This window comes from Talpa europaea (genome assembly GCF_964194135.1).
Source record: "Talpa europaea genome assembly, chromosome: 1".
Lineage (NCBI taxonomy): Eukaryota > Metazoa > Chordata > Mammalia > Eulipotyphla > Talpidae > Talpa > Talpa europaea.
The window spans coordinates 47,880,172-47,900,443 of record NC_140073.1 but is presented as its reverse complement, the minus strand read 5'-3'; the positions used below and the strand labels follow the sequence as shown (position 1 = coordinate 47,900,443).

The following is a 20,272-nucleotide window of genomic DNA, read 5'->3' as shown; positions in this document are numbered from 1 at the left end:
TCGCCTCTACTTTAAGAATAACTAATTTAGTGTGTGTGTATGTGTGCTTTTTATCAAAATAAGATTGGGAAGAATCAGAGACTGCCACTGATAGATGGAAATGGAGAGATTATTTATTTCAACATTAGGCAAGTTTCTCTTACAGTGAGTAAGAGGCAAAATGAGTCAGAGAACCAAAGAGTTAAAGAGAACTCTGAGTTAAGAGGCTAGAACACAGTTTTGGGCTCTTTCTAAAACATTAAACAGCCTTGCAAGACAGTCTAGAAATAGTGGGATACAACTATTATGTACTAATGTGAACACAACGGGGACAAAGACAAAAATGTTTTAGGGCAGTTTAGAAAAGTTGCCAACAACATAGAGCTCTGTTGTACAATAGAGCTTTGTGAGCCTTGTAAGATAAATGAGGATATTGAAGTCATAGTTATCAAACGGCAACAATGAACCAGGAGTTGAACCCATGTCCATTTATGCCTACACTCCTAACATTATAGTGCCCTGAAACCTACCCAAGCTAGGGGGAATATTGTCTTATTTGATAAAGTATGAATAAAATGTTGACTGCTAATTTTACTAAGAACTAGTAAATATCAAAGGGAAAGTTCACACTATTAATTTAAAAAAGGTACTATCATTAAAAGTTCCAAAATCTAGAATTTCAAAACAACTGTGCTATCTTCTCCCAAAAGACAGCGATTCTCAGATTCCAAGTTTTGGCTTGAACACTTTAAGTTACAGGATCTGTGTGACCTTGACGTAGTGCACTTCTTCAAAGCTTAGTTTCTCTATTAGCAAAAAAGCACAATAGTAATCCTATACCTTACAGGGTTTAGAAGATTATAAGGAAAAGTGTCCCATGACCTGTACAACGCAAGGCTATAAATATTATTACTATCCAAATAGCATTATACAAACTAATAGAGAAGAGATACAAGTTTAATATTCAAAGTCCAATCTGCCATACTGAATCAAGTTCAGTTTTTAATCTTTTTTTTTTAAAGAGATTTATTTATTTATACAAGAACTGGGGTACAGGCCAGATGTGCGGGAGGGTGAGAGGATTCACCAGAGACAGAGTGGGGAACAGAACAGGCAGACTGACGAAATACACTGCTGAGGGGAGCAGTGGGTGAGACAGGAGAGGTCTGACATACCATGTGGGTTACTCCGCAGCCAGCTGGGATCGAATCCGCACTGCAGAGACAGCCTTACAGTGCTACGTTCAACCGCCCTGCACCACCAGGAAGGCACAAGTTCAGTTTTTAAAGATGAACAAAATAAAAGAGGTTATGTATGTACTTATGTTTTAACACACTGAGTACATACCACCACATTTTTTATACAGTTCTAAATGGCTTTACTTTATTCCACTTTAAGTTAAAGTATACTAATAGTAAAACAGAAAGAATACTGCTAAATGTTGGGGGAGTGCTCTAGGGATGCCATATTCCAAACGTGATTAAAAAATGCAATGTCCCAGAAAAGGGCAACATGTTTTAACAGATGTAGCGATAAAGAGAAGGGGACTTTATTGTCCAGAAACGCAGAGTTAAGTCATGTCATCAAGAGGCTGAGAGGAGGGAGACTAACCTAGCCTTGGGTGTCTGTCACCTCCAAGCTCTGTTCACACTGGCACCTCTGTGTGGAAGTCTTGACTTTCCCCTTTATCTTCTTCCCTCTCTTCTACTTCTCTCAGAGAAAGCTTTGATGGCCTTACAGTCCCGGCTTGTGAAGTGTCTCCATTAGGAATACTTCCCAAAGAAGTTTCTCATCTCTCATTACTAGTGTATGCTACACTGTGATGCGCACCAGGTTGAGGAGCCAAGTCCTGTTCACACCTTAACTCCCCTGTACCCAGTTCAGCACCTGACACAGAACAAGTAGTAAGCAATCAACCGGCCCTATTTAGAATCACAAAAACTCCAAGAGAGTAAACAGAAAGTCACACTCATCTTAGGATTCAGATGGAAAAAAAAAAACAAAACAAAACCCAAAGAACAGACACACACATAAAACCATTTTACAGTGGTTGAAAGTGCCAAGCAGAGGAAAAGAATGAATAAATGAGCCAGGCAGTGGGAGATAGGTGTTTAGATGTTTCTTCCAAAAGCTGTCCTGAGTCTAGTCTAGTTTTTGCCCTACCGCCATCGACTATTTATACATAGCAAAGGAACTGACAATCTGAGAGAGGATGGGAGGGAAAAAGGAGGTAAAAATAGACAAAAGACAGACATAAGTCTGTGACTAAGCAAATTCTGCACACTTAGTTGCAAGGCTTAAACATAATTTCCTTATATCTTGTACCATTTTAGGGTTTTCCCAATTTACTTATAATTTTCAAAAAAGGGGGAACATATTTATTGAAAGTGCACTGGTTATTCACAAAACAACTTAAAACAGTAAAAATACCTACAATATTAAATATAAACTTATATAAATGACACAGATTAACCAGCCACTAACAATCAAAGAGCTACAAATAAAAGCAGAGATACTATGTTTTTTCTCTCATATAAAAAGGTTATAAACAATGTTGACAAGAGGGTAAAGAACTGTGTCGCATATTAAAATGTATGTATTATTTGACCCAGCAATAGGATATTTACCCTCAGGAAGTAACAGAACATTTGTAGAAATAGTGAAGTTGGACATTTAGTCACGTCAATTCCATAACTGGGAATCTTGGAAATAATTTAAATATTCATTCATAATCGAAGAAACTGTTCACAAAACAATGCAAAGTAGACAACCAAGTTTTATACAGCTATATTCATCAACATGAAACTATCTTCACAATACAGTTAGGTGAAAAAGAAGTACACACAATAGAATGCGCAGTATGAAACAATTTATGTAAAATTTTACACGTTTAACTTATGTGTGTGTATTTGCAGAGATATTTGGAAAGACACAGGCTAAAATATTACAATGTTTATCTCTGAGTAATAGAATCCCAAGTGGTTTAAGTTTTTCCTTAATGTTTTGCTATATTTTAAAACAAATTTATATGGAGATCAGATAATTTATATTATTAAGAAGTTATTACTATTAAAAATAAAGAAAAACTATTACCTTAATGTGAAACTAAAAGCTCACTGATAGTGAGCAAGGTGTCTGAATACATTCTTTCCTTACACACAGTATTCTCACTGATGCAGTTAAAACAGCAACTTAGGCGCCCTCTTTATTTTCAACTTCATTTAGCCTATATAATACCCCCATGTTTTCACCTCATTTCATAATTTATGGAATATGAAATGTTTTTATCATAAAGATTCTACTGCACTTTGTGTTTTATTTATTGAGCAAACATTTTAATACTGTTTCAGGCATTATTCCAAGTGTTTTAGGAAGACTATTTAATTCTTAAAACAATTCTAACAGAGAGGAATTATAACCTATAATTACAGACATTCTTCTTATTTTTCCCATCACACAGATGAGGACACTGAGGCACAAAAAGATTATCTAAAAATCACATAAAGTGATAGTACTGGCATTTGAACACTTACAGTATAGACCATAGTACTTGCTCTACAACAGTTATATATACATTTATTTTAGTTCATTCTACTATAGAATTTTGGTCTCTCACTTGATACGTTTACATTAATTAGGGTACTAATTTTATCCTTCCTGGAAAACCAAGTCTGCACATTTAGAAATGCTTTCCTGTAATAGGTTCCAAAATTTACATAACAATTTTTTGAAGGCCATTTCCTGAAATAGCTTAAGCCTAAGTTATGCTGGCTACTTTGAGTCCAACTAAAATTAAATGAAATTCATTTTTAATATATATTATTTCTCATAATTCATTTCATGAGGCTTAACAAAAATTCAGAAAAATTATTTTCTGAACTAAGTAGTGTATTTCACTTCAGTTGAGATGCATTCTTTAAATATTTTTCTCCCAGCAAAAAATGTCACTCAGGTTGGCATGTACAGAATAAGTAATTTGTTTCTTTAGTTGAAAAAAAATTTGCTAGTTTAAAACACTAAAATTTGCAAAGTGCAATGCTAAAGTGAATCTTTTAAAACAACTAAGATAAAGGAGACAGAGAAGTTACCAAAGATGCTAAACTAAATAAGGTGCTACTTTTATAATTAGCTGTTAGGCACAGATAAAAGGGAAGGAGCAAGTATGGTTCCCTCCGGGTCCAGATTTCCTTCAATTATCTAAAAATAAAACATGAATAATACTCTTTCAGGTTCTCTGCAAAAGATAAAAGATTTAACATGTGGAAGATCTCTGTAACCTAAGTAAAGTTATATAAATGTAAGTTACAATTGTTATATTTTTCATTTGGAAAGCTATTTTTGGCACTGAAAATCCAGTTTCAGTTTAAAGTGGGAAAAATGTCCAACTGAGGTTAAAATAAGCTGCTTTATCTTGTCAATTTATCACTCTCAGCATTTGAAAAGTACAGTGATGACAGATGATAATAATACAGCATTAAAAATGTATAGTAAAGTGGTTAAGAGTTGATAGTTCTTTCAAAAAATAAATACAAGAACACTTAACCAATAACTTGCAACAACAAAAGGTAGCACATTATTCCTTTAAATATAGAATGAAACTTTTGGAAAACAAATATAGTTAGGTAGAGGTAGGTAAGTAGATATTCTTTCTCTCTCTCTCTCTCTGTTTCTCTCTCTCTATAATTTTTCCTCAATTAAAGTCAATTATTTAAGATTCATTTAAATGCATATTGAAATGCACATATTTAAATAGAAATAGATTCATTAATTATCAATATTCAGGAAGAAAGACCAATATCCTAACTACTCATTCACTGTTCATTCTTTTAAATAAATACTTACAGAGCACCTGAAGCATGCCCAGGGAGATTACAGACTATGATTAAATCCAAGTATAACAACCAGTAACTGTATGGTGCCAGGGCTTATGGTGTTTAAACAACAACAAAAAAATCTTTCCTTTGTCCACTATTAAGGTAATCTGTTCCAGACTGCTGGTATACCTTAAGCAGTTTTTCTTTCTTTTTTTTTTTTTTTTAAAGATTTATTTATTTATCCACATAAGAACTGGGGTGTAGACCAGAGGTGCTGGGGGTGAGAGGATTCACCAGAGAGAGTGGGGAGCAGAACAGGCAGATCTACTGAAATACACTGCAGAGGGGAGTAGCGGGCGAGTCAGGAGAGGTCTGCTGTGCCATATGGGTTGCTCCCTGGCTGGCCAGGGATTGAATTCATGTTGCAGTAGCTGGTGATAGCTTGATAGTGCTGTGTCTTTAAACCTTGTGCCATCAAAGAGGCCCCTACTTTTAAGCAGTTTTTCCTACACACCTCAGCTCCCTGTCCTCTCTCAATATTCAGATACTTCCATTCCTGAATTTCCAGTTCAGCGGCCATACTTTTCCACTGAAGTATTCCCTCTCCACATTAGCTAACAAGAATAACAGTAACAACATCAATAGCAAAAAATGGCCACTACCATTTATCAAGTACCCTTTTTGTGGACAAATCCCGAGCTGCAAACTTGACATTTATCATTTCTAGTCCCCACAAAAATCCTCATGATCCAACCTTACAGAGAAAAGGAAATGGAGGTGCAGTGAAACCATATGCCCAAGTCCATCCAGACAGCAGGTGGGATGCACATCCAAGTCTGCAGGAATCTAAACCCTACTAAGAGCTAGAACTGCACTTTATTTCCCCTTTTCTTTTTTTATTTTTTACATTAAGTTTATTTATTTATTTATTTTCTTACATTGTTGTTCATTTTTGTACAATACTTGATTTCTCCCCTTAGGTGCAGTCCCTGTAGTTCTCCAACTACTACAGTACCCATGAACAGGCGCTAAAGTCCCTTGTGCTCTACCCTTCCAACCCCTCCCTGCTGTACGCCCCAGACCTATGGTCAGCTTGAGATCTTGTAGAACTGCACATTGCACAGAATTTCTCCTTTGATGGTGATCACAGCATGTTTTATGCCATTGGCTATTAATGTATTATGAATATTTTTTATGCCCTCCCCATATTTAATCACCCTGAGGGTTGAGTCAGAATCTCACAAAACTTGCACCACTCAAACATTCATATGTTTGCAGATGAAATACATATATACACACACGAAAACATGACTTTTTTTACTCAAAGAAAAAAGTCACAGAAAGGAATAACTATAAGTGGAGTTAATTATCACCTTTCAAAGTGAAGATCTAACTAAAAAATTGTCCACAGCAGGATTAAGTCTGAACTGATTTATTGGGAAACTGTCAAAAAAGTTTAAGAGGTAGAATTTCTGTCACTATGAAATGCTTTAATGCCTACCTTATTAACCTCTTACATCTGATGTCACTCTAGAGAGCAGAAACATATTAATATATGTATATGTGAGACATATATTAGTGCTAACATAATAAAAAATTTTACTTTTAAGAAAAAACTTGGAGGTGCAGACAAGTCAATGCTAATAAACCCAGAGCACCAAATGCTCACGGATATAATAGTTAAATTATGATATATGCACACAAATGAAATATTACATATTAAAAATATTAACAGAGTTTATAATGGGTTGGGGAAATGCTTCTGTTCAGTAAAAATATACATACATATAGAACAGTATGTATCTGTCTTTTTTATATTTTTAAATTTTGTATCTTAAAAATTACTTAATCCAATATGCTTGCTACTGCACAAAAGTTCAGGTTGACAGGTGCAGCTGGGAAGGTGGATTAAAGGTAGTAGAAGACAATGCTTTTTTTCTCTCTCTGCTTTTTAAAACCTTTTATACAGAAATAATGCCCATACATTGACGACCAATAAGGAAATGAAAGTACTGGTCAGAAGATATTGGCAATTTCAGAAAAATATGTTGAAATATGTTTTATGAACAAAAGAAGCTTTTGTCTTCTGCTTTCAGCTTTCAATGTACTCAGAGCTTACAAAGTAAATTAAAAAATAACTACCTTGCCACATATTGCTCCAAAATTAGTTACAATATAAACTACATATCCTGTTCTTCAAATTCCAAGTATTTCAAAGGACAGGATTCAGATAATAGCTGTGCTTCACATAGTTTGGTATCTGGCCATCCCAAAGGATTTCATTTCTATTATGGAGACATTACTGATATATACAAGGGTGATTTCTTCCTGTGCAGTCTTCCAAGTACCCCAAAACTACTATTTTTTTTTAATTGAGGTAACACTGGCTTACATTATTATTGGTATTTTGGAAGTATATAGGATTCCCCCCACCCCAACCCCCTGCCTTGTAACCTTTAATCTACTTTCTGTACCTACGAATCTGCCCATTCTAGACAATTCATATAAATGAAATTATACAATATTTGCCCTTTTAATGGCTAGATTATGTATGAGGAAGGGATCTTATGGCCTAATCTGCTGAAATCTAACTCAGTAGAAAAAACAGAGTAAGTGTTCAACAAATACCTGTTGAATCAATTAATTCATCATTTTCAAGTAAGTTATTTGCCTTTTCTGGATCAGTTTCTTAGCTATGTGATAGTGTTATATCACAATCATTTATGAAACACCTTTGGAGAATTTACAGTGTTTCAGGCATTATGCTTACTAATTGAAATATTATAATATGCAAAAACAGATATTGTCTGTTTCCTTACAGTTCCCTCGCTCTGAGAATGTCATCTTCTTTGATTCTGTGACTTTTTAGCATAGAAACATGAATGGCAAAGACATATATGGAATTAGGGAAATCTCCATCAAGCCTGTCAGATTATGTGATATCATACCACTGTGATAGATGTAAAGATCACAGTACGGATGGAAGATCACACTGTCTATAAATTCATTTAATATTTCCTGCCCTTTTCACTTTACAGAGTCATGATGAGGGGCACATGGATATAAAATGTATGTATGTTACAAAACTATAAAGTTCTCTATGAGTGTTAGGTGAAAGCATTAATAAATTTTGACTTCCTACTTTTTACGCTTTGAGAATTAAAAACAAACTACTGTGCTACACACAAATATGAATATACTATAAACTGACTAAAAATAATGGCATGACCTGGTTTTTTAAATCAATGCTAATTAAACTATACCTGAAATTTGCCATGTCTGTGCTTATAATGCTACATGCCGACAACAAAGAAGCCGATTTCCATTCAAAGAGACGGGCACTTGAAAAATATCAGTAAACAGTGCTCTAAGCAAGACATTTTGCTTTATTCATTTTCAATACCCAATCCAGCACACACATACCTTTAGTCAGTGGTGACAGGAAGAGGGCAAGCAGGCCTTACCAATTCTCTCAACTCTTCAAACAACACTTGAGGGTTTCTACTAGAAGGGCTGTCTTTCTAAGTTTGTACTTTCAAGACTTAGGTTGGACTGATCCCAAAAACTGAAGTAACAAATATTACTAAATTCTGTCATTTCCTCTAACAAAAAAGTGATTTTACTACTACTTCTGGTTGTGATGAAAGGTCCTATTGACTATTCAAATCCTCAACCAAGTTATGGATGCAGTATTAAATGACTTCACTCCTTTTTCTCTGGTACTTTAACACATGCCAATGCTTTCATCCACCTCCACTAACGTGGTTTATAAATTACTGAGGTGGGGCCATTTTAATAGTATGATTTGTTCACATCTCTAGAGATGGAGTATAAATGAGGCTGACTGAGAAGACAAACTCCCCTTTGACAACATGTACTAATATAAATATATATAAAAACAAACCTTCAAAAGTTGCAAATATCTTATTGATATATAAATAACGAGTTAGGAGTCATAATAACTAATGGCGCTTTGATTTGTTATAAAGCGAAAAGTAAAAAATTGATGGTAGTAAGGCCAAAGACAAAATGAAACATTTCTCACACAAAATAGTTGTAAGAGATGGGAGATGGGACAGAGTTGAAGAGGAAGAAATGTTAAAGGTCACAAATTTGCCACAAGTTTCTTTCTAAGGGGGATCGGAAGGAGCTTCCTGAATGTACTCTGAAACTGAAGAGAGTCTGTTTATAAGAACTTAATTGCCCAGAAACATAGGTTTTGTACCTAGTTTACCACAAACACTGTAAAGTGACAAATGCCTTCCCACAGAACGGCAGTGGGAGACTGGCTTAAATTTGCATTCTTTGGTACCAAGAAGTAAGTTTAATAGAAGATCTTAGTTCTTACATTTCAGGTTGGGGCAATTTGGTTTACAAATCCTTTACATTCAAAGGCCTTGCTTGGGGAGGGGGCTCAGGTTAACCAAGAAGTCCTACAGCATAAAAGCAACCCTAGCAAAGGGTGTGGGGGTGGACTGTAACTATTAATGTGACTTCAAACATTCAATTTCCCTGAACATCCAAAGCAGAAAAAAATTGTGCTTTTAAAATAAAAGTATATCCCTTCGCCTACTCTTCCTAGCAAAAGAAAGAACTAGCATTACAGAAAAACATTCACACTTTGGTGGCGCAGCAAATGAGTGCTGGGTTGCCAAGCTGCCCGCAGCCTCTGCAGCGCCGGTTCGATCCTCGGCTGCTCCTCAGCCACCACCACCAGAGGAGGGTCCCACATGGCGCGCAGACCTCTCCTGCCGCCCATTGCTCCCCTCACCAGTGTACTTCGGTCCTTCTGCCTGCTCTGCTCCCCGCTTTGGCTCTGGTGAATTCTCTCACCCTCCCGCACTTCTGACTTGTATAAATAAATAAAGAAATCTTTTTTTTTTTTTTAAAAAAAAAGAACTTAATTGCCCCTCCTTTTAAAACTGCCACAATGGTGATTAAGAAAGAGAGAGAGAGAGAACAAGATGCCTGTTCCTGGATAACAGTGGTTAACCTATTGTGCATAGACACAGGTAAGTTCTCAATTTTCAAAATGAGTGTAAAATTACAGAAGATACAAAATTATTGTAAGTCATCCATTTTTAAACATATGAATAAAACTACTTCAGCATACAGTGGTGTTGGTTCAATTGAGAATATAGCCATAGGCTACTTGGGAAGTGCTAAAAGTTTAGACTCTGAGAAGGAAGAACAAAGTTTATATTTGTATGAATGCACATATGCATGCGTATGTGAACATAGGTTTTATGAGGTAACTCAGGCATTTAGCTCCATCTTAAGCAGAAGTAGGTATCACCTGGAAGCTTCCACCAGACTTCTGACCCTAGGGCCTATGTGCTTACAGCAAGAACTAGAAAATGGGGCAAGGAGAGAGGAACTTGTAAACTCAGATCAGAACTTAATTCTACTAAGTGAGTCCAACCCTAGTGACTGTGTGGCTTCACAGTTTGGATTCCAGTATTCAAGAGCTCTTTTCCATCTTGGGTGACATGATTGGGGATACTCTTTAATGAGATATCTTCTCCCTTCATGCACTCTTAATCTGACTAATCTTAAACAGACCTTTCTACTAAGCACTACCTTTCCCATGGTATGACAATTGTGATCAGTAGTAAGCTAAGTATTCTAGAGTCTTCTTTTTTTTATCTGAGATACTTTTTTACCAAAAATGGAAGGACAGAAATCATCAACTATGGGAAAATGGCATGTGGAAAAGTGAGTCATGGGTCGGAGACTGAGCAAGGTTGCTTGCCTGGAGTCAAGAGCATGCACTGGAGTGTCAATAACAACGAAAGCTGTATGAGTGAAAGGGCAGTGAGGGTGAGGTTATAAAGCAAATAACTATAAAAAGACAGCAAACTAGAAATTTGATCCAGTATCAGAAAAGGAAAAGAACCTTCAAAAAAATACACCGAGGCTGGATGAGAAGAAGAAAGGCAAAGATGATACCATATGGAGGAATAATTACAGATCTATTAGGAATTAATAAGCGAGTTAGCCTTTAGATTTATATGGATAAAAGGAAACAATCTATAAACACAAATGCATTGCAAAGCTTACTGCTTCTATAAAAAGGTTTCAGGATACAGCTAATAATGCCAAATAGCAGCCAAACCATGGGTATTTCTCCACTTGATATTCCATTTGGATGGATGTTCAAAAAGAAACAAAAAAGCATTCAGCTAAACTTTTACTCGAATATTTACAGAATGTCTACTTCTTGAAGTTGAATCAAGTATGCTAAACAACACTGCATGTTTCCTTCAGGAAAATGCCAACCCAAGCATTTATTAGTTTTTCTATGGCACATGGAAATACATTATTTAAGTATGAAACAGAGATACTAACTAGTGAGATGAGACAACAACAAAAATCCAAGATGGGCTGGAAAGACCATGTGCTTGGTCTCCCTTTTGGCCCTGGATATTAATTGAGATCACTGAGGATTTGTCGAAGGCATTCAATTTTTACTCCATAAATAACCCTCAATGTGAAATGAATCCCTACAAGTAATCTAAGAAAGCTGTGAGAAGAAAGCTATTACTAGTCAAGCTGCAGAGGCAGAGGTTATTACATATAAAACCCATATATTCAAATATAGTCTACTAGCAAGGAATAACTCAGTAAAGGGAATCTCTGTAATATTTATTACGGCACAAAATAAAACTGTGGTCAAGAAAGAACTCTGCATTATCACTGCAACTCACTAAAGAGTCAACTGTAGTAGTTATTTATAAAGTAAGAGGGTTAGCAATCCAAAGAAGGAGATTATATGTGTGAAGGAAAGGAGTGAAGAGGAAGGAGTTACTTACCTGCGCTATATTTTTGTTCAGAAGATAGACACCATAATCAAATTGTAACTTCTCCCCTCCTTTTGGGTATAATGGAAACCTAAAAAAGGTAAAGTAGGATCAGAAGTTTCCTAAAACTTAAGTAAAACCACCTGCAAGTTGTTGATGAAGTTTCTCGGATACGGCATAAATATCTGAAGACTTGTACTACATCATTTACTAATGGGTTTTAGAAACTATTATCTTAATATCTTCATAACATTAGTCAAATAGAACAATGGCTGCTTTGTTTCAAGGAATGATTGAACAGAGCATGCAAGTAAGGACAAATATATAAGAAAGTGACTCGCTGATCCCAAGAAGTTGAGACCACTATGTTTCCTATTTACCTATCACAAACTACCACCCTAAAATTAAGATCCTAAAAATCATTTTCCTCTAATGACTTGGAGCTCATCTCTCAACTTATAATAAATGTACAGGAAGATCAAAGGGAAAAAGCAAGCATTAGGCAATATATAAGATTTCCTTTTCTTTTAGGGTGGGCAATCAAATCAACAGTCAAATCAACAGCCACAAGGAACAAAAATTCATCACAATTTCATTTACATTTTCATGGATGTTTAATTTGGATGTCACTTCTCCAAAGCAATGTAGTTATGCCCTAGAGTTCGTATCAGACTTTCCATTTCAACAGGATGCAATGGAGCAACAAGGCCATGAGATCTGTGAATCTTTATAAAAAGGTTGAGACATTTTAGGGAAAAGGTTTTCTTCATTATTTTCCTTTCCCTACTCCTGCAAATGAAGAAAAGGCTAGAATGTACCTATATTCTAGTCATTTTTCTTCTTGATTCTCAAGAATATCTTTTATCCTCAGAAAGAGATTTTTTCATGTACAAATAAATCACAATTTAGAAAGGATCAAGAAGAAAACTTCATCTTTCTCAGTTTTGCAAAATATGATTGTTTTCAAGAATAAAGTAATCTTACTGAAATGTATGATTGATGACAACTTCTGGGTAGACTTAATTTCATTTGTATTTTAATTGCCTGAGGAAAAAAGATATTATAAAATTTAGAGGACATTGTATTTAGGAAAATAAGGGGAAGTGAAAAATTTAAGAGTTTTATATTAAGTTCTTGAAAGTTGCTGATTAATAGTGTTCAAAAGGTAAATTTATTGTGATATAAAATTACAGGCGGTGAGGAGTGAACAAGATCATAAACGGTCTTTATATTAAAATAACAGAATACCAAATGCTTAATACCCCCATCAAGAAGACACAGCTTTCACAATGGACTAGGACTAAGGCTACCAGAAGGAGGATGTGGTGGGGTGGGAGCAAAAGGGAGAAGGGAGTCTAATAGAGGATTATTGAGGCTTTGGTAGTGGCTGTGGTGAAAAAACATAGATTTGTAAATGTGTAAACCTATACCCCTAAGACATACATTGTGATGAATCCAATATTACCTCAATAAATGTAACTTTAAAAAAAAAAAATAGAGGGCCTCCCTGGTGGTGTAGAGGGTTGGGCTCAGCGCTGTGAAGCTGTCTGCAGCCTCTGAAGTGAGGGTTCGATTCCCGGCCGGCCAGAGAGAAACCCACATGGTGTGTCAGACCTCTCCTGTCTCACCTGCTGCTCCCCTCAGCAGTGTACTTCGATCCTTCTGCCTGTTCTGCTCCCTGCTCTGTCTCTGGTGAATTCTCTCACCCTCCCGCACCTCTGGCCTGTACCCCAGTGCTTATATAAATAAATAAAAATCTTTAAAAAAAGAGCTTTGTATTTAAAGTAATAAAAAATAAACTAGGACATGTGGTTTGGCCCTAAATTGAGATGCATAAACATGACAGCAAAGCAAATTCAGTATAAACAAACTAAATGACAATCATTCAAATTTATATGGGTATCTTGTAAAGAAACTACCTAACTGCAAAGGTATAACACCATCTGCATCTGGGGTAACTTGGAAGACTCTGTAAGAGTCTTAAAGCACTACAATGTAGTAATTGTTATTCTATAAACCATCAGAGTATATCTGCATAGCTCTCCAAACCCACAAATATCTCCATTTTCAATCTATCCATACAGCAACTCTTTGAAATGTTGGGACAGAAACTTGAAATAAGCATAAATTTAAGTGAGCATACATTGTATGAAGTAAGTATACAAGGCTCTAAATTCCTGAAAAGGGATCTCAAACATCAACTTTATTGTGATTTCTTTATAGAAAGAGCCATGAGGTATGTGCGTAACATCAAAATAAAACCAAATCTATCCTTCTAGGGGTGAACTCCAGTGGTGAACTAAGAGTAGCATATATGTGTGCTGATTTCCGATGGTGCACACCTGAAACTTCTGTAAGGCAAAGAAAGTTACTGCACTTGGGGGAAAAAACCCCACCAAACTGAAATACAGATAAGGACCAAAGGTTTGAATATGGCAACTGTTAAGACAGATCAAATATTAGGACAGAGTTCACATTTTATTTTGCTTTCAAATTCTTAAGTGGTTACTTCAAGTTGAACAGTATTAAACCTTCACCTTATTTTGCAAAGCCCATATACTTATAGATTTATAAGTGATCTAGAAAAATGAAATCTACTTTAAAGGGTAAAACCTATTACATCAGAGGATAAGATATAAATCAAAGGTACTCTATTTCAATATAGGCAGAAACTCACTTCAGAAAATTGTCAAAGCTTCTATAGGAATATGGTCATTCAAGTACAAAAAGAGAAATGTCCTTAGCACCACAGATAGGACTCACTAAAGGAGAGTATTACATTAAATAACTGGAAGAAGAACTATGTATCTCCTATCGTTGCATTCTTACAGAGAGGGTAATTAAAATAACCACTATTAAATTCTATTTCAAAGCAAATTAAATTCTATTTCCAAATTGCTTGAAAAATTCCTTGATTCTATGTGGCAAAAATAATGAAGCAGATTATGTGGTTTGGAGCTCTTGGTACATAATATTTTGGTAGGAATAAAGAATTATAACATGACTACCCAAGGAGCTAATGTGATTCCAGGCTATATTAACAGAAAACAGAGTAGAAAATATGGGGACATGCCAATTACTCTGTACTGGTTCAGACTATACTGAGAGTTCTATGTTCTGCTCTGAGTTGTCTTTTTTTTTTTTTTTTAACAATTACATTTGGGAAACCTTTTATAATTCTTTTTTTTTTTCATAATAAATGTTATTTTTATATTCCCCATACAATTGCAACCCCCCACATTCTGACCCCAATCCCTCCCCCCCCACCCCCCAAAAAGTGTCTCTGGTTCATAGTTTTTTGTTGATTTTGATTTTCACTTTCTTATAGTTATTCATTTTCCTGGTCCCTTATTTAAGTTTTCTAGATTCCTGCTATGAGTGAGACCATCCGGTATTTTTCTTTTTCTTTTTGGCTTATTTCGCTGAGCATGATCCCTTCCAGCGCCATCCATGTTGCTGCAAATTGCATGTGTTTATCTTTTTTGAATGCTGAGTAATATTCCATGGTATATATGTACCACATCTTCTTGATCCAGTCATCGATTTTTGGGCATTTCGGCTGTTTCCAAAGCTTAGCTATTGTAAACAGTGCTGCTATAAACATAGGGGTGCAGGTGCTCTTTGGAATTGATGTTTCTGTGTCCTTTGGGTAAATACCTAGGAGTGGAATTGCTGGATCATATGGAAGCTCTATGTTTAGTAGGTCAAGAAATCTCCACACAGCTCTCCACAGTGGTTGGACCAGTTTGCACTCCCACCAACAGTGCAGAAGAGTTCCTTTTTCTCCACAACCTCGCCAACATTTGTTGTTGCTAGTTTTTTTAATATGTGCCATTCTCACTGGTGTAAGATGGTATCTCATGGTAGTTTTGATTTGCATTTCCCTGATGACAAGTGATGTTGAACATTTTTTCATATGCCTGTTGGCCATTTGCATTTCCTCTTCAGAGAAGTTTCTTTTTAGCTCTTCTGCCCATTTTTTGACTGGGTTATTTTCTTTGTTGTTGTTGAGTCTCATCAGCTCTTTGCAGATTTTTGTGATCAGTCCTTTATCATATATTAGTGTTGGGTGCAAAAATGTTCTCCCAGTCAGTGGGGTTTTTCTTTGTTTTTGTTATTGTCTCTTTTGCTGTGCAGAAGCTCTTTAATTTGATGTAGTCCCAGCTGTTTATCATTGCCTTCACTATCACTGCTTTGGGTGATGTGTCTGTAAAGATGTCTTTAATGTGCAAATCACGTAGTGTTTCGCCTATATTTTCTTCTATATATTTTATGGTTTCAGGTCTTATGTCTAGTTCCTTAATCCATTTTGAGTTGATTTTTGTGTATGGTGTGAGGTAGTGGTCAAGATTCATTCTTTTGCATGTAGCGACCCAGTTTTCCCAGCACCATTTATTGAACAAACTTTCTTTGCTCCAATGCATAGTCTTTGCTCCTTTGTCAAAGATTAGTTGACCATAAATCTGTGGGTTTATTTCTGGATTTTCTATTCAATTCCATTGGTCTGTATGTCTGTTCTTGTTCCAATACCATGCAGTTTTGATGATTATGGCTTTGTAGTATAGTTTGAAGTCTGGGAGTGTGATGCCTCCATTCCCTTCTTTCTTTTTCAGGAGAGCTTTGGCAATTCGGGGTTTTTTTGTGATTCCATATGAATTTCATCAATAATTGTTCTATTTCTTTGAAGAATGACATTGAAATTTTGATTGGAATAGCATTGAATCTGTATATTGCTTTTGGTAGGATGGCCATTTTAATAATGTTTATTCTTCCAATCCATGAGCAGGGGATGTCTTTCCATTTCTTTGTGTCTTCTTCAATTTCTTTTAACAGTGTTTTATAGTTTTCTTTGTATAGGTCCTTTACCTCTTTTGTTAGATTTATTCCCAAATATTTGATTTTTTTTTTTGTTTCAATAATAAAAGGGATGGTTTTTTTTGATTTCTTCTTCTTCAGATTTATTGTTTGTGTATAGGAAGGCTACTGACTTTTTTGCATTGATTTTGTATCCTGCCACTTTACTGAACTGATTGATGAGTTGAATTAGTTTTTCTGTGGAGTTTTTGGGGTTCTCTATGTATATTATCATATCATCTGCAAATAGTGATAGTTTGACTTCTTCTTTTCCTATTTGGATTCCTTGGATGTCTTTCTCTTGTCTTATTGCTCTGGCTAGGACTTCCAGTATTATATTGAAAAGCAGTGGTGAGAGTGGGCATCCTTGTCTTGTTCCAGATCTTAATGGAACAGGGCTTAATGGTCCTGGGCTTTTGTTTTTGGGGAGGTTTTTGATTACCATTTCAATTTCGCTGCTTGTAATTGGTCTGTTTAGGTGTTCTATTTCTTCTTTATCTAGCTTTGGGTGATTGTAGAGTTGTAGGAATTTGTCCATCTCCTCTAGATTGTTGAACTTGTTTCCATACAACTCTTCATAGTAGTTACTGATTATTCTTTTTATTTCTGCTGTGTCCGTTGTGATTTCTCCTCTTTCATTTCTGATCCTGTTTATTTGTGCTTTCTCCCTTTTTTCCTTTGTGAGCCTGGCTAGGGGTTTGTCTATTTTATTGATTTTTTCGAAGAACCAGCTCTTGGTTTCATTAATCTTTTGGATTGTTTTTTCAGTTTCAATTTCATTTATTTCTGCTTTGGTTTTTATTATTTCTTTTCTTCTACTGGTTTTGGGGTTTTTTTTGTTGTTCTTTTTCTAGATCTTTGAGCTTCGAGATTAGGTTGTTTCTTTGAGTTCTTTCTTATTTCTTGATGTGAGCTTCTATTGCTATATATTTTCCTCTTATTCTGCTTTTGCTGCGTCCCATACATTTAGGATATTGGTGTCCTCCTTGTCATTCAATTCAAAGAATTTTTTATTTTTTATTTTATTATTTTTTTTTTAATAGAGGCATGCTTTATTTATTTGTTTGCTGGTTTGTTCGTTTGTTTGGTTTATACATGCACTGGGTACAGTCAGAAGCACGGGAGGGTGAGAGAATTCACCAGAGCCAGAGCGGGGAGCAGAGCAGGCAGAAGGACCGAAGTACACTGCTGAGGGGAGCAGTGGGCGGCAGGAGAGGTCTGCACGCCATGTGGGACCCTCCTCTGGTGGCCGGGGAGCAGCCGGGGATCAAACCGGCACCGCAGAGGCCGCGGGCAGCTTCGCAACCCAGCGCTCAACCGCTGCGCCACCAGGGAGGCCCTCAAAGAATTTTTTAATTTCCTCTTTGATCTCCTCATTAGTCCAGTGGTCTTCCAGTAGTGTGGTTTTTAGTCTCCATGAGGTAGGAAAGTTCCTTGCCTTCTTTTTATGGTTTATTTTCTTATTTTATGGTTTATTTCTAGCTTGATGCCTTCATGGTCAGAAAAGATGGTTGGTATGATTTCAATCTTGGTGTATCTGTTGATGTTTGTCTTGTGCCCCAGTATGTGATCGATCCTGAAGAATGATCCGTGTGCGCTTGAGAAAAATGTGTACTCCGTTTTTTGGGGGTTCAGTGTTCTATAGATGTCTGTTAAGCCCAAATGCTCTAGGTCCTTATTTAGAGCTTTAGTTTCTTTACTTATTTTTTGTCATGTTGATCTATCCATTGTTGATAGTGGTGTGTTGATGTCTCCCACTACATATGTGTTTTCTCTGATGTCTGTTTTCAGAGATGACAACAGTTGTCTGATATATTTTGGTGCTCCTTCGTTTGGTGAGTATATGTTAATTAGTGTTATTTCTTCTTGAAGTATTGTCCCTTTGATCATAATGTAGTGACCGTTGGGATCCCTTTTTATTTTTTTGAGTTTGAAATCTGTTTTATCTGATATAAGTATAGCTGTTCCTGGGCCTCCCTGGTGGCGCAGCGGTTGAGCGCTGGGTTGCGAAGCTGCCCGCGGCCTCTGCAGCACCGGTTCGATCCCCGGCTGCTCCCCGGCCACCAGAGGAGGGTCCCACATGGCGCGCAGACCTCTCCTGCCGCCCGCTGCTCCCCTCAGCAGTGTACTTCGGTCCTTCTGCCTGCTCTGCTCCCCGCTCTGGCTCTGGTGAATTCTCTCACCCTCCCGCGCTTCTGACTGTACCCAGTGCTTGTATAAATAAATAAAAATAAATCTTTAAAAAAAAAAAAAGTTTGAAAAAAAAAAAAAAGTATAGCTGTTCCTGCTTTCTTTTTTGGTCTATTTGCTTGTAGGATTGTTTTCCATCCTTTAACTTTGAGTCTATTTTTATCTTTTGTAGCTAAATGTGTTTCCTGGAGACAGCAAAAGGTTGGGTTTTGTTTCTTAATCCAGGCTGCAACTCTGTGTCTTTTTATTGAAGAGTTTAGTCCATTTACATTTAGGGTTAATATTGATATGTTAGCATCTGTATTTGCCATTGTGTTTGTCTTTCCTTTGATTTTATTTATTCTTTTATTATCTCTTTTTTTCCTTGCCTTCTTTCGTTGTTATTCGTCCCTCTGAGGTTCTGGTTTTAGGATTCCTTGTAGTATTTTTTGGAGTGGGGGTTTATTGGTAATGAAGTTCCATAGTTTCTGTTTGTCTGGGAAGGTCCTTATTCTTTCTTCATAGAGGAAGGAAAGCTTTGCAGAATAGAGTATTCTTGGTTGACCTCTGTTTTCTTGGAGTCTGTTGACTATGTCCTTCCACTCTCTCCTTGCCCGTAGTGTTTCTTCAGAGAAGTCTGATGTCAGCCTGATTGGTTTTCCTTTGAATGTTATTTGTTTCTTCCCTCTTGTCAGCTTCATTATTTTTTCCTTGTCCTGGATTCTTGGGAGCTTCACTATTATGTGTCTTGCTGTATTTTTCCTTTTGTCATGGAAGTTTGGTGTTCTTCTTGCTTCTTGTATATCAATTTTCAGCTCCTTCTTCACATTTGGGAAGTTCTCTTCAATTATCTCCTGGAATATTTTCTCTGTTCCTACATCTCTCTCCTCTCCTTCTGGTATTCCTATAACTCTTATATTTCCTTTCCTCATGGTGTCCAATAGTTCCCGAAGTCTTTCTTCATTCTTTTTCCTTCGTACTTCTCTTTCCTTTTCTGTTTGGTTCTTTTTATTTCTGTGTCTTCAAGAGAACTTATTCATTCTTCCATTTCATCTATTCTTCTTTCTTTGCTTTTCCCAGAATTCTTTAGTTCTTCCATTAATTCTTTGATATCCTGCATTTCTTTTACTTCCCTCTTTAGGGACTCAATTTCATTCTTCTGATCGTTGATTATTTTTCCCTTATCATTGTTTTCCTTTATGAGTTCTGTCATTTTTTTAATCATGGCAATTTTAAATTCTCTTTCTGGAAGGCTCAGAAGTTCTTCCAAGTTACTGTCGTTGCAATCTGGGGGCTGGTTTTCTTTTTGTGGTGTGTTTCTTCCCTGAGGAGTTGCTATGTTGCATGTGGTTCTTCTACTCCCTACTGTCTGTTTTCTAATTTGCCGTATGCGTTGGGACATGTGTTGCTGGGACTGGCCGGCATCTTGGGTGAGCTTCTCTGCTCCCCTCTGGCTCCTCCGGGAGCCATCTGTCAGTTTCAAGCAGTCTTTACTGAAGAAAGGTCCCTGTTCTAAAATGCCGATGTGGGGACACACTCCCCTGTGCTCCTGGTCTGCCCCGGTGGTGGGTTCCCTCTCCCCCTCTGGGCCTGGACTGCAGGCCAGAGGTGTTCTGGTGTGGGCGAACTTCCCCGGCTCACCTCTGGCTCCTGAGG

At 36.6% G+C, this 20,272-nt stretch overlaps 1 protein-coding gene across 2 annotated transcripts in view; it reads right to left on the bottom strand.

The window, feature by feature from the left end:
• UVRAG (UV radiation resistance associated) overlaps nt 1–20,272 on the bottom strand; it is a gene marked incomplete at both ends in the record, with an annotated part of 258,086 nt that overhangs the window by 51,941 nt on the left and 185,873 nt on the right. For both annotated transcript variants that reach the window (XM_084256101.1, XM_084256102.1), the window contains one exon: nt 11,606–11,684. In XM_084256101.1, coding sequence (XP_084112227.1) covers nt 11,606–11,684 — 79 coding nt within the window. The remainder of the gene's footprint in view (nt 1–11,605; nt 11,685–20,272) is intronic.